The sequence below is a fragment of the Scyliorhinus canicula genome, chromosome 9, assembly GCF_902713615.1.
Source record: "Scyliorhinus canicula chromosome 9, sScyCan1.1, whole genome shotgun sequence".
In the NCBI taxonomy this organism is placed as follows: Eukaryota; Metazoa; Chordata; class Chondrichthyes; order Carcharhiniformes; family Scyliorhinidae; genus Scyliorhinus; species Scyliorhinus canicula.
This window is the reverse complement of record NC_052154.1, coordinates 103548822-103564429: the sequence shown is the minus strand read 5'-3', so window position 1 is coordinate 103564429 and position 15608 is coordinate 103548822. Positions and strand designations below refer to the sequence as shown.

General features: G+C 45.3%; 1 protein-coding gene across 2 annotated transcripts in view; it reads left to right on the top strand.

Annotated features, from left to right (window-relative positions):
• tspan4a (tetraspanin 4a) overlaps window positions 1-15608 on the top strand; it is a 215376-nt gene that overhangs the window by 122502 nt on the left and 77266 nt on the right. For both annotated transcript variants that reach the window (XM_038807349.1, XM_038807351.1), the window contains exon 3: window positions 13131-13205. In XM_038807349.1, coding sequence (XP_038663277.1) covers window positions 13131-13205 — 75 coding nt within the window. The remainder of the gene's footprint in view (window positions 1-13130; window positions 13206-15608) is intronic.

The following is a 15608-nucleotide window of genomic DNA, read 5'->3' as shown; positions in this document are numbered from 1 at the left end:
TGCTTTGATCTGCTTCCCTCTTTATAAGCTTTGGCATGTTTCCCAAACCCTCAGTTTATTGTGGTCTAATTTTCTATTCATAACCCCACAGCAAACTTAAGATAGGTTGAACTCAGAGGTTAGTATATTTGCACACATTTGAAACACAGGAGGGGGATCACTGTGTAGCTCCCTGTGCACTCATACAGTAAAAGAAGGATAGAGGAAAGAATAATGTATAGGGCAAAGACCACAGAGAAAAGAGTATCTATTCATGTGAGTCCAGATTCAAAGTCTACAGAACTGTCCCTTCATAGAAGCCTTGGTTGAAAACCGATGCTGTATAATTCACTTTTCCAGTAGATTGACTTCCATGATGAGGTAGGCACATGGAGTTGAATCAGTCTTGCAGGTGATGGTACAGATGTTGCAGTAGAAATTGCCGGGTATTCAATTTGGGCAAAGCCACTTTTTTGTATTGCTGTTTGTGGGAGGTAAAATGGCAGATAGAGGGGTTTTTTCAGCACAACAAGCCAATATTTATGGTTGCACAAGCTCAAAGACTCCATGTCTCATGGCTCCCACTTCCACTTTGGTTTTGACAAATTATGTGTATCCCTTTATCTGGGTCCCAAAGAGTATTAACTGTTCCAGCCATTAAGACGTGAAAGGGGGATTGCCGGGTGGGTCCTTTGTCCTAGCAGATGAATATGTTCCAGTAGGGGGAGTGCGAGGATATCTGAGTAAGACAGAGACCTAGTGAATAGTGAATTAGATTCACAGGAACAGCTGAACTGAAATGGACCTAGGTGTAACCCTCACCTTCAGAGCTGAGTTTAAAAAAAAGGTAGCATCACAGGAAAACTGTAGGTTTACTGGTTGGTGAGAAACTTGTTTGTGAGTGTCTCTAAATAGCTGTAAATTAGAAAATCATGGGCGCGATTCTCCCAAACAGGGAGAAATCGTAAGGCTGGCGTCAAAAACGGGCGGGTTTGATGCCAGCCTCCCCCTCCCCGACCGGGAACCGATTCTGGTCCCCGGTCGGGGCTAGCATGCCGCAGCCGTGAACTCCGGCATCGTGGGCTTAACGAATTTCGTTAAGCCCGCTTGCCAGAGTTTGCGACGGTTGACGCGTCACATGACGTCAGCCACGCATGCGCGGATTGGAAGTCTCCAACCCGCGCATGCGCGGATGACGTCATCGCGCATTTGCGCGTAACCCGCGCATGCGCGGGCCGGGATGCCCCTCAGCCGCCCCGCGAATTGATACAGCGGGGCGGCGGAAGGACAAAGAGTGCGCGGGAATCGGACCCGCTGCCCGCGATCGGTGCCCACCGGTCGCGGGCCCATGGCACCCTTGGCACGGCCGAGCTACTGCCATGCCAATCGGTGCCATGGTTGCCAAGATCCGAACTTTACGGCCGTTTTTACGAACGGCCAGACCAGGTGTGTTTGCCGTTCGTAAAAACGCCCGTAAAGGGCTTGGACTTCGGCCCATTGGCCAGCTGAGAATCGCTGCTCGCCGTAAAAAAACGGCGGCAGCGATTCGTGTCGGGAGTCGGGCGTGGGGGGGGGGGGGGGGGGGGAGAATAGCGGGAGGGCATCAGACTAGCGTGGCCGTAAAAATTTACGACCCCCGCTATTCTCCGCACCGTTGTGAGTGCGGAGAATTGCACCCCATATTTTTAAAGAGATTTGAGTTAGAAACACTAGGATTAAGGGGAAGTCAGGGCAGCATGGTAGCACAAGTGGCTAGCACTGTGGCTTCACAGCCCCAGGATCCCAGGTTTGATTCCCTGCTGGGTCACTGTCTGTGCGGAGTCTGCACGTTCTCCCCGTGTCTGCGTGGGTTTCCTCCGGGTGCTCCGGTTTCCACCCACTGTCCAAAGACGTGCAGGTTAGGTGGATTGGCCACGATAAATTGCCCTTAAAAAGGTTAGGAGGGTTTATTGGGTTAGGGGGATGGGGTGGAGGTGAGGGCTTAAGTGGGTCAGTGCAGACTCGATGGGCCGAATGACCTCCTTCTGCACTGTATGTTCTATAAGTAAAGTAATATAACTAAAGCAAAATAAAATAAAGTTAATGTAAGGGAAACTAAGACAAAAGGGAAATGGGTGACCACCAAGCAGTCCAACAGAACCAGGCAGGTAATGCCAGAGCCCCTGTGGCCCTGCTTGCTAATCGCTTTCGATTTGGAAGCCGGCGAAGGTGTTGATTCCTCAGAGGAGTGCAGCACAAGTGGCATGGCTGTACAGGAGGGGAGGCAGAAGAATAGTGATAGGGGATTTGTTTCTTAAGAGAACAGAAAGGTGTTTCTATGACTGTGTATGTGACTCCAGGGTGGTATATTGCCTCCCTGGTGCCAGCGTTAAAGATGTCACGGAGTGGCAGCAGGACATTCATCTGGTGGAGGGGGAACAGCTGGAGGTCATGGTTCACATTGGTACCAAAGACTTGGGTAGGAAGGAAGATGGGATCCTGCAATCAGAATTTAGGGAGCAAGGCAAGAAAATTTGTAAGCAGGATCTCAAATGTTGGAGTCTCCAGATTACCACAGTGCCACATGCAAGTGTGTACAGAAATAGGAAGATAAGGCAGATGAATTTGTGACTGGAAAGTGCAGGAGGGAGGGCTTTAGATTCCTGGGATTGGCTGTCGGGAAGATGTCACCAAGAGGAAATATCAGAATGGAATAACAGGAAGCACAAAGTACTGGGAGAGACAAATAACACTAGATTAGTGATTAATAGATGTAATCAGAATAAATGAGAAAGTAATGACATCTCAATCAGGGTTAGCGTGCATGTGCCTGATTGTACAGAGTATAGTAAATATGATTGGGGCGCTACAGGCGTAGATTGCATTGTGGAAATGTAATGTGGTGATAACAAAGACCTGGTTCAAGGAAGAACGGGATTGGGTGTTACATATTACTGGGTATAAGGTTCAGTAAAGATAGGAAATGAAGAAAAGGAGGAGGGGTGGTGGTATCGGTTGATAAAAGCGTGGCAGTGCTGAAGAAAGCGGATGTCCCAGAAGGGTCAAGGACAGGATCAATTTGACTAGACCTGAGGAACAAAATAGAATCAATATCATTGCTCAGTGCAGTCTTATAGACTGCCAACTAATGCAAAGGGTGAAGAAGAACATATCTGCAGGGAAATTACAGGGAGATGCAAACATTATAAAATAGTTCACATGGGCGTCTTTTATTACCCGAGTGTACATAGAACAAAGAACATACAGTGCAGAAGGAAGCCATTCGGCCCATCGAGTCTGCACCGACCTACTTAGGCCCTCATTCCCACCCTATCCCCGTAACCCAATAACCCTTCCTAACCTTTTTGGACACTTAAGGGCAATTTAGTATGGCCAATCCACCTAACCCGCACGTCTTTGGACTGTGGGAGGAAACCGGAGCACCCGGAGAAAACCCACGCAGACACGGAGAGAACGTGTAGACTCCGCGCAGACAGTGACCCAGCGGGGAATTTTTTTTTTGAAAAAGGGGAGACTAGGACAGTGGTAGTTAAAGGGTGGAGAGGGGCAAAGGTTCCTCGATTGTGTTCAGGAACATTTTCTACTGCAGTGTATGTTGAAACCAACAAAAAAGATGGCACTGTTGCAACTGGTTCTTGGAATTTTGGAGGACCGAGTAGATCAAGTGTTGGTGAGGGAACATTTAAGAGACAGTGATCATTGTATTGTTAGGTTTTGGATCATGATAGAAAAGGACAATAGGAAATCCAGGGTAAGAATAATTAATGGGCAAGAGCCAACTTCAATGGAACAAGAACGGAGCTGAGCCAAATAAACTAGAACAAAAGGTTGGCGGGAAAACTGCAGCTGAACAATGGGCTACCTGCAAAACGGATATGGTCCGGACATAGTTGATGTACATTCCCTTAAAAGGGAAAGGTAGGGAAAACAAATCCAGAGCTCCCTTGATGGAAAAAGGAGATGGAAATTAAGATAAGGAAGAGAAAATGTGCTCCTGACTAGTGCCGAAAATACAGTTGAGAACCAAGATGAATATGGAAGATTCAGAGAGGAGGTGAAAAAGAACATTAAAAAAAAGAAGAGGAATGATGAGAAAAGACCGGCAGCTAACATAAAGGGAATACTAAAGTACTCTATAGGAATATAAATAGTAAAAGGGTGGTGAAAGGAGGGTGGCCAATTAGGACCCTAAAGGGAAGTTACACATGGAGGCTGGCTGAGGTATTAAATGAATACTTAGCATTTATCTTCTCCAAAGAGGTAAATACGACCCAGGCCATGGCATCAGAGAAGCAAATTGACAAAGGGGAGGTATCCGTCAGCATTGAAAGTTGACAAGGCACTGGGACCAGGTGAGATGCATTCAATAATATTGAAGGAAGTGAGAGTGGTAATTGCATGTGTGCTGGCCATAATCATTTTATTGTCCCTAGACTTGGGACTGGAGAATTGAAAAGAATTGCACCCTTGTTCAAAAAAGGTTGTATGGCGAAGACCTGGAGCAGATACGATGGGCTAAATTGTTGCCTTCTGCACCATAAAAATTCTGTGATTCTGGTTGGCCAGGCCTAGCTTATGAAATGCAGATGGCCTCTAGATAGCTCCGTGTGAATTTAGTCTCTGCTGCCCACAGGGTTCATTAATGACTCTTAAGAGTTAATAAGGGTTCTGCAATGCTGCCACAGTAACTCCTTTTGTTTAGGGTCATAACTTCAGCCATTTTAAGGTCTTTGTCCAGTTTTAAAACTTTGCCATGAGGAATTCTATATATATATATATATATATATAAGATTAAACATATATAGGCTGGGGTTTTCTCATTTTTAAACTCAGGTGGGAAAAGCGGTATGTAATCTGCCAGCTCCACTTGCTGCTTTACCCACCAGATTTTTTGAAACTCGGTTTAACAAAAGCCTGGAAAGGGCTGTACGGTGGCACAGTGGGTTAGCCCTGCTGCCTCACGGCACTGAGGTCCCAGGTTCGATCCCAGCTCTGGGTCACTGTCCCTGTGAAGTTTGCGCATTCTCCCTGTGTTTGCGTGGGTTTCACCCCCAAACGCCAAAGATGTGCAAGGTAGGTGGATTGGCCATGCTAAATTGCCCCTCAATTGGAAAAAATGAATTGGGTACTCTAAAATTAAAAAAAAGCTTGGAGGTGGGTGCCATGACGTCGCACTCGGCCGTCCAGAGATTAAAGGGTGCCTCATCTTTGAAAAAGTAAAAAAGGATCACCCCCGTGCACATGCCACCCCCCACCCAGGAAATGTGTGTGTCCCCACACACACACACCCTCCCCCCCACCCCAGATCATGGGAAACCCCCCCCCAGATCATGGGGAACCCCCCCCGAGACACGACAAACCACCTGATGAGCATGAGAAGTCCCCTCTACAGGACACAGAGAATCTCCCATGGACCTCCCCATCTAAAGCACTCTCCTTGGCAGTGCCCACGGCACGCCCCCTGTGCTTTCCACTGGGGAAGGTTTCAGGGCCTGTGCCAGAGCAGTGCCAGTGCAAAATTCCAGGGGGCAGTGCTGGTGCAGTGTCAGGGGACAGGCCCGGGCATTGCCAGTGTATTCCCTGAGCATGTCCCTCTCCCACCCTGGGAGCTGTACTTACCTGTGCGTCCCTTCGCCAGGCTGCCATTGGTCCAGACTAGTTGTAAACCTTATTGTATGCCTTCTTACACTGACCCCCACCTTATTCTTTGTTATCCTACCATTGTCTCTCTCTCCGAATCTTTTGTATACCTCATTTCTCCTTTCTAATGCTACATTACAATGTCGCAGGAATCTAAAGCCTTCCCTCATGCACATCCTTCTCCATCATCCCATTGCTATACTTACTAGCACAGATACCAGGAATAATTCAGAGATTACTGCCTTCCAGGCTACCCAAACTCTGTCTCAGTGCCTCATTCCTCTTTCTAACTATATTGTTGTTACCGTTGTGAACTGTTCACCCTTCATCCTCATCTCAGATACTCTGCAGCCACTCAATGACATTTTGTTTGTTTATTAATTTAGAGTAGCCAATTATTTTTCTTTCTTCCAATTAAGGGGCAATTTAGCGTGGCCAATCACCTAACCAGCACATCTTTGGGTTGTGGGGGTGAAACCCACGCAGACTTGGGGATAATGTGCAAACTCCACACGGACAGTGACTCAGGGCCGGGATTTGAACCTGGGTCCTCAGCACCACAGTCCCAGTGCCAGCCACTGCGCCACATGCTGCCCTACCCAATGACATTCTTGACTTTTGCCCCAGGTAGGCAACACATGGTCCTGGATTCAGACCAGTGGCTGCAGAGACGGGGCTGTCGAGAATCACTGATGACTCCTGCTTTCTGAACCTTCCTCCTCGCCATCCACACCGTAGTCCCCATCCCCATACACCTGAGGAAGCCCACCACCTGTGGCTGCACATCCTAGGTGATCTGTCTTTCTCACCAGTATCCTGAACTGGTTGAAGAATGAGTTACACTCCCAGGATTCCTGCACTACCTGCCTAGACCATCTTGACTGCCTGTCTGAGTCTGTCATTCAATAGAAAGTTTTGATAAGTCGAGTTTCATGCATTTCTGAACTAAAATGTATTTTAGGGTCAACTCCCAGACAATCACTTGCAGATAGCACGCTCTGCTTAAATTCATTGAGTCAACATTCATTGGCCTTCCTTTCCGGTGGGAAAGCTGGCCTTGAAGATAATGAGCTTTGTGTTTTTAAGGCGGTTTTGAGTTGCAGGTGAGAGATCTTCTGCCTTCTGTTTGCCAATGCGGACTCCAGGATCAGTTCCATTGGCTCTAATCCAGCTCCTGACATCTAACTAATGCTCCTCCTCAGGATCCTGTTGGAATCTCTTGCTCTCCATTATCCATGGAGAAGAATAAATGGAAAGTTGGAAAATTGCAGCAGTTCCCAGGATCCAGATCCCCGGGTATAGCCAGATATTGAACGAGGGAATGTTCCCATCTTTCCAAAGACCTGGTTGGTACTTTGATGTTTAGTTCTGAAAGGATGCAGCAATAGTATAGCATGTGCTGTGAACACCGATTTTAATGTGGCTATTTATAGAATTAACAGTGCAGAAGGAGGCCATTCGGCCCATCGAGTCTGCACCGGCTCTTGGAAAGAGCACCTTATTCAAGGTCAACACCTCCACCTTATCCCCATAACCCAGTAACCCCACCCAACACTAAGGGCAATTTTGGACACTAAGGGCAATTTATCATTGCCAATCCACCTAACCTGCACATCTTTGGACTGTGGGAGAAAACCGGAGCACCCGGAGGAAACCCACGCACACACGGGGAGGATGTGCAGACTCCGCACAGACAGTGACCCAAGCTGGAATCGAACCTGGGACCCTGGAGCTGTGAAGCAATTGTGCTATCCAAAGTGCTACCGTGCTGCCCTTTGTATTTAACCCTACACAGTCCCTCTACCATACAGCTGACCAGAGATTATGTGTTTAAAATGTAGAACAGATGTATCTCTGTCAAACAAATCCAATATGTATAAGGGATTAGGAAATGAATCCTTTTAGAAAGTGAAATGTATCACAGACTCTCTCTGATCCATTGCAATATAGTCCAGCTTCTCCAGCTGCCACTATTGCTATGATTCCTCATGACTTTGAGCAAACAAGGTCAGAGGGCAATATGTAATCTGGACAGTGGGAGAAGGATATAAATTCCCCATATATTGTGTGGTCAGCAAAGGTACTGCGATATGTTATCAAAGAAGGTAAGTTTAGAGACATATGTGTGAGAATGCAGTATGTGTGTGATGAAAACATTGTGTTAAGATGCTGTATGTATATTATACTGAGCGTGAGTATGTATATTGGTGAGGGCGCTACGTATATATTATACTGCGTGTGTGTGTATGTGTGAGGATGCTGTGTGCATATTATACTGGGTGTGGGTGTGTATATGTGTGAGGGCGCTATGTGTATATTATACTGGGTGTGAGTGTATATGTGTGAGAATGCTGGGTGTATATACTGGGTGTGAGTGAGTATATGTGTGAGGATGCTGTGTGTATACTATACTGGGTGTGAGTGTGTATATGTGTGAGGATGCTGTGTATACTATACTGGGTGTGAGTGTGTACATGTGTGAGGATGCTGTGTGTATATTATACTGGGTGTGAGTGTGTATGTGTGAGGACGCTGTGTGTATATTATACTGGGTGTGGGTATGTCTATGTGTGAGGATGCTGTGTGTATATTATACTGGGTGTGAGTATGTATATGTGTGAGAATGCTGTGTGTATATTATACTGGGTGTGAGTGTGTACAAGTGTGAGGATGCTGTGTGTATACTATACTGGGTGTGCGTGTGTCCATGTGTGAGGACGCTGTGTGCATATTATACTGGGTGTTGGTGTGTATATGTGTGAGGATGCTGTGTGTATATTATACTGGGTGTGAGTGTATATGTGTGAGGATGCTGTGTGTATATTATACTGGGTGTGAGTGTGTATATATGTGAGGATGCTGTATATATTATGCTGGGTGTGAGTGTGTATGTGTGAGGACGCTGTGTGCATATTATACTGGGTGTGATTGTGTATATGTGTGAGGATGCTGTGTGTATATTATACTGGGTGTGAGTGTGTATATGTGTGAGGAGGCTGTGTGTATATTATACTGGGTGTGATTGTGTCTATGTGACAATACTGTGTGTATATTATACTGGGTGTGGGTCTGTATATGTGTGAGGATATTGTATGTATATTATGCTGGGTGTGAGCGTATATTTCTGAGGGTTCTGTGAGTGTCTGTGTGAGGACGCTGTGTATATTATACTGGGTGTGAGTGTGTATATGTGTGAGGACGCTGTGTGTATATTATACTGGGTATGAGTGTGTCTATGTGACAATACTGTTTGTGTATTATACTGGGTGTGAGTGTGTCTATGTGTGAGGACGCTGTGTATATTATACTGGGTGTGACTGTGTATATGTGTGAGGGCGTTATGTGTATAATTTACTGGGTGTGAGTGTGTATATGTGTGAGGATGCTGTGTGTATATTATACTGGGTGTGAGTATGTATATGTGTGAGGATGCTGTGTGTATATTATACTGGGTGTGAGTGTGAGGACGCTGTGTGTATATTATACTGGGTGTGATTGTGTCTATGTGATAATACTGTGTGCATATTATACTGGGTCTGGGTCTGTATATGTGTGAGGATATTGTATGTATATTATACTGGGTGTGAGTGTGAGGATGCTGTGTGTATATTATACCGGGTGTGAGTGTGTCTGTGTGTGAGGACGCTGTGTGTATATTATACTGGGTGTTGGTGTGTATATGTGTGAGAATGCTGGGTGTATATTATACTGGGTGTGAGTGTGTATATGTGTGAGGATGCTGTGTGTATATTATGCTGGGTGTGAGTGTGTATATGTGTGAGGATGCTGTGTATATTATACTGGGTGTGATTGTGTATATGTGTGAGAATGCTGGGTGTATATTATACTGGGTGTGAGTGTGTACAAGTGTGAGGATGCTGTGTGTATATTATACTGGGTGTGAGTGAGTATATGTGTGAGGGTGCTGTGTGTATATTATACTGGGTGTGAGTGTGTCCATGTGTGAGGACGCTGTGTGTATATTATAGTGGGTGTGAGTGTATATGTGTGAGGATGCTGTGTATTATTTTACTGGGTGTGAGTGTGTCTGTGTGAGGACGCTGTGTGTATATTATACTGGGTGTGAGTGTGTATATGTGTGAGGATGCTGTGTGTATATTATACTGGGTGTGATTGTGTATATGTGTGAGAATGCTGGGTGTATATTATACTGGGTGTGAGTGTGTATATGTGTGAGGATGCTGTGTGTATATTTTACTGGGTGTGAGTGTGTCTATGTGTGAGGATGCTGTGTGTATATTATACTGGGTGTGAGTATGTATATGTGTGAGGATGCTGTGTGTATATTTTACTGGGTGTGAGTGTGTATATGTGTGAGGATGCTGTGTGTATATTATGCTGGGTGTGAGTGTGTATATGTGTGAGGATGCTGTGTGTATATTATACTGGGTGTGATTGTGTATATGTGTGAGAATGCTGGGTGTATATTATACTGGGTGTGAGTGTGTCTATGTGTGAGGATGCTGTGTGTATATTATACTGGGTGTGATTGTGTATATGTGTGAGAATGCTGGGTGTATATTATACTGGGTGTGAGTGTGTACAAGTGTGAGGATGCTGTGTGTATATTATACTGGGTGTGAGTGAGTATATGTGTGAGGGTGCTGTGTGTATATTATACTGGGTGTGAGTGTGTCCATGTGTGAGGACGCTGTGTGTATATTATACTGGGTGTGAGTGTGTATATGTGTGAGGATGCTGTGTGTATATTTTACTAGGTGTGAGTGTGTCTATGTGTGAGGATGCTGTGTGTATATTATACTGGGTGTGAGTGTGTCTATGTGTGAGGATGCTGTGTGTATTATTTTACTGGGTGTGAGTGTGTCTGTGTGAGGACGCTTTGTGTATATTATACTGGGTGTGAGTGTGTCTATGTGTGAGGATGCTGTGTGTATTATTTTACTGGGTGTGAGTGTGTCTGTGTGAGGACGCTGTGTGTATATTATACTGGGTGTGAGTGTGTATATGTGTGAGGATGCTGTGTGTATATTATACTGGGTGTGATTGTGTATATGTGTGAGAATGCTGGGTGTATATTATACTGGGTGTGAGTGTGTCTATGTGTGAGGACGCTGTGTATATTATACTGGGTGTGACTGTGTATATGTGTGAGGGCGCTATGTGTATAATTTACTGGGTGTGAGTGTGTATATGTGTGAGGATGCTGTGTGTATATTATACTGGGTGTGAGTATGTATATGTGTGAGGATGCTGTGTGTATATTATACTGGGTGTGAGTGTGAGGACGCTGTGTGTATATTATACTGGGTGTGATTGTGTCTATGTGATAATACTGTGTGCATATTATACTGGGTCTGGGTCTGTATATGTGTGAGGATATTGTATGTATATTATACTGGGTGTGAGTGTGAGGATGCTGTGTGTATATTATACCGGGTGTGAGTGTGTCTGTGTGTGAGGACGCTGTGTGTATATTATACTGGGTGTTGGTGTGTATATGTGTGAGAATGCTGGGTGTATATTATACTGGGTGTGAGTGTGTATATGTGTGAGGATGCTGTGTGTATATTATGCTGGGTGTGAGTGTGTATATGTGTGAGGATGCTGTGTATATTATACTGGGTGTGATTGTGTATATGTGTGAGAATGCTGGGTGTATATTATACTGGGTGTGAGTGTGTACAAGTGTGAGGATGCTGTGTGTATATTATACTGGGTGTGAGTGAGTATATGTGTGAGGGTGCTGTGTGTATATTATACTGGGTGTGAGTGTGTCCATGTGTGAGGACGCTGTGTGTATATTATAGTGGGTGTGAGTGTATATGTGTGAGGATGCTGTGTATTATTTTACTGGGTGTGAGTGTGTCTGTGTGAGGACGCTGTGTGTATATTATACTGGGTGTGAGTGTGTATATGTGTGAGGATGCTGTGTGTATATTATACTGGGTGTGATTGTGTATATGTGTGAGAATGCTGGGTGTATATTATACTGGGTGTGAGTGTGTATATGTGTGAGGATGCTGTGTGTATATTTTACTGGGTGTGAGTGTGTCTATGTGTGAGGATGCTGTGTGTATATTATACTGGGTGTGAGTATGTATATGTGTGAGGATGCTGTGTGTATATTTTACTGGGTGTGAGTGTGTATATGTGTGAGGATGCTGTGTGTATATTATGCTGGGTGTGAGTGTGTATATGTGTGAGGATGCTGTGTGTATATTATACTGGGTGTGATTGTGTATATGTGTGAGAATGCTGGGTGTATATTATACTGGGTGTGAGTGTGTACAAGTGTGAGGATGCTGTGTGTATATTATACTGGGTGTGAGTGAGTATATGTGTGAGGGTGCTGTGTGTATATTATACTGGGTGTGAGTGTGTCCATGTGTGAGGACGCTGTGTGTATATTATACTGGGTGTGAGTGTGTATATGTGTGAGGATGCTGTGTGTATATTTTACTGGGTGTGAGTGTGTCTATGTGTGAGGATGCTGTGTGTATATTATACTGGGTGTGAGTGTGTCTATGTGTGAGGATGCTGTGTGTATTATTTTACTGGGTGTGAGTGTGTCTGTGTGAGGACGCTTTGTGTATATTATACTGGGTGTGAGTGTGTCTATGTGTGAGGATGCTGTGTGTATTATTTTACTGGGTGTGAGTGTGTCTGTGTGAGGACGCTGTGTGTATATTATACTGGGTGTGAGTGTGTATATGTGTGAGGATGCTGTGTGTATATTATACTGGGTGTGATTGTGTATATGTGTGAGAATGCTGGGTGTATATTATACTGGGTGTGAGTGTGTCTATGTGTGAGGATGCTGTGTATTTTACTGGGTGTGAGTGTGTCTGTGTGAGGACGCTGTGTGTATATTATACTGGGTGTGAGTGTGTATATGTGTGAGAATGCGGTGTGTATATTATACTGGGTGTGAGTATGTATATGTGTGAGGGTGCTGTGTGTATATTATACTGGGTGTGAGTGTGTACAAGTGTGAGGATGCTGTGTGTATATTATACTGGGTATGAGTGTGTCTATGTGACAATACTGTTTGTGTATTATACTGGGTGTGAGTGTGTCTATGTGTGAGGATGCTGTGTGTATTATTTTACTGGGTGTGAGTGTGTCTGTGTGAGGACGCTTTGTGTATATTATACTGGGTGTGAGTGTGTCTATGTGTGAGGATGCTGTGTGTATTATTTTACTGGGTGTGAGTGTGTCTGTGTGAGGACGCTGTGTGTATATTATACTGGGTGTGAGTGTGTATATGTGTGAGGATGCTATGTGTATATTATACTGGGTGTGAGTGTGTATATGTGTGAGGATGCTGTATGTATATTTTACTGGGTGTGAGTATATATTTATGAGGGTTCTGTGAGTGTGTCAATGTGTGTGGACGCTGTGTGTATATTATGCTGGGTGTGAGTATGTATGTGTGTGATGATGCTGCATGTCTTCAGTAACTGTCTAGATTATAACCTTTCATCTTATTGCTCTTATACTTTTCCTGTGTTTCTTTTTCTCTTGCTCAGTTCTTTATCCTGCTGCTAATTATCTTTGTAATGGAAATGGTTTGCGGGATTCTCTTCAGTGTCTACAGAGGTCAGGTAAAGAGATTGGTCCTGAAATGTTTAATGTACTTGCGCATGAAAATTGAATGAAGCCCCAGTTCTGCATTCCTGTCACACTCAGCTCTGAGAATCAGTAATAACATCATAGAATCCCTACAGTGCAGAAGGAGGCCATTTGACCCATCACATCTGCACCGACCCTTCAAAAGACCAGCATACCTAGGCCCAATCTCCCTCCGTATTCCTGCATCCTCGCTTTGAGGAGCAATTTAGCCTGGCCAATCCACCTAACCTCCTTTTCTTTGGACCGAAAATGATGTAACTGCAGCTCAAAAGTGAGATATGAGAGACAGAGAGAGACAGAGAGAAACAGCTACAGCTGTGCTTTGAAGCTGTATTAATTTATTAAATGTCCTCTGTGGCACTAAACTCAGTGGGTAGGAGTAAGATGGGTCTGTCTATCACTTTACTGATTAATTAGAACGTTAGGAAGAGGAGGAAACCATTCACCCACTTGATCACAGCTTGTCTGTACCTCAGCTTCACTGACCTGCCTTCACCCCATTATCTTTAGTATCTTTGCAGAATGAAAACCGTCAGTCTCTGTTTTCAATTGATGCTCAGCCTCAGCAGAGCTTTGGAGAGTTGCACTCTACTCCTGTCCTGTTTGTACCAATGCTTCCTGATGTCAATCCCAGCTCTAACAATTAACTTCTGCTCCCCTGTTCCAGCCAGAGAAAATGTTTTCTCTCTATCTATTCTAATAAATATTTTCATTGTCTTCAACACATCAATCAATCTTTAAAATCCATTAAATATGGGGCTAATCTATGCAATCAGTTCTTTAAGCTTTCTCCACCCGTGGCTATCATCCTGCTGGATCTACACAGAACACCCTCCAAGAACAATATATCCTTCCTGACACCTGGGGTTGAATAGTGAAATACGATTGGGTGGAGAATTCGCTGTCAGTCGAAAGTTGAGGTTGGCACCTGGCGCCAAACAGAATGCTATGCTCCGGTCCCTCGACAATGGCATTCAATGCCACATGCTGGCATGGGAATGCACATTATGCAGTAAACTCCGTTGGCATATTATTAATTGAAACGACCTGGCATTTTCTGGGCTTTAATTACTATTTGTTCCTTTATACTGAGTTTTAGTGATTCATATACATATATATAGAATATATTTCAGTTGTCATTCTAATTTCCGGAATGGATCAACTCATATTTCCACATTTTGAGGACAGTCTGCCACAGATTTTCCCACTTACTCAGTATTTCCATATCCCTCTGTATCCTGCCACTCCCAAATACATACTAACTGGGTCTCCTAACTCTATGATGCTAAGCAATGCTGTTAACTGGTGAGGTTTTACAGAATCATAGAATTTACAGTGCAGAAGAAGGTAATTCGGCCCATCGAGTCTACACTGGCCCCTGAAAGAGCATCTTCCTAAACCCACACCTCCATCCTACCCCCGTAACCCAGCAACCCCATCTAATTTTTGTACACTATGGGACAATTTAGCGTGACCAATCCACCTAATCCGCACATCTTTGGACTGTGGGAGGAAACCGGAGCACCCGGAGGAAACCCACGCAGACACGGGGAAACGTGCAGACTTCGCACGGACAGTAACCCAAGCCGGAAATCGAATCCGTGTCCCTGGTGCTGTGAAGCAACAGTGCTACCGTGCTTCCCCGAGAATTCTGTAATTGTCAGGTGCCGCCCATTTTAGCAACACCTAAATACTCCCTGTGGGGGGTTTACCTTTTTACAGGAGCCCCTGTGGGGGATGGGGGTGGGAGGGGCTGCCTATTACAGAGGTCAGGAGTCCCGGGTGGGGGGGGGGGTCAGGTCACCCCTGTACTTGGGGTTGGGGGGGCACCCAGGTAATCCTGGGGTCGGGAGCTGTTCTACGATGCACTGAGGGAGGGACGGTTTGCAGCTGCTTTGCAGTGGTGGGGGGAGCGGGTGCTTGGCCGCGAGACCTTGCTATCGGGCCGCCCGCTCAAAATGGCGGCCCAATAGCGAGATTACCTCCGGTTCCATGCCATGCATAAATTTGCATGGCAAGAAACACTGAACTGAGTACTGGTTTGCACTCCCGGGGGATCGTAAACCAATTGCAATTCCCCTCCGGCAGAAGAACATCATCTCCCAAACAGAGAATCTTTTCCTTTATTCTTCATGTTTGAAACATAGAGGGCACAATTCTCCGCACTTACGACGGTGCGGAGAATAGCGGGGGTCGTAAATTTTTACGGCCACGCTAGTCCGACGCCCTCCCGCTACTCTCCCCCCCCCCCCCCCACGCCCGACTCCCGACACGAATCGCTGCCGCCGTTTTTTTACGGCGAGCAGCGATTCTCAGCTGGCCGATGGGCCGAATTCCAAGCCCTTTACGGCCGTTTTTACGAACGGCAAACACAC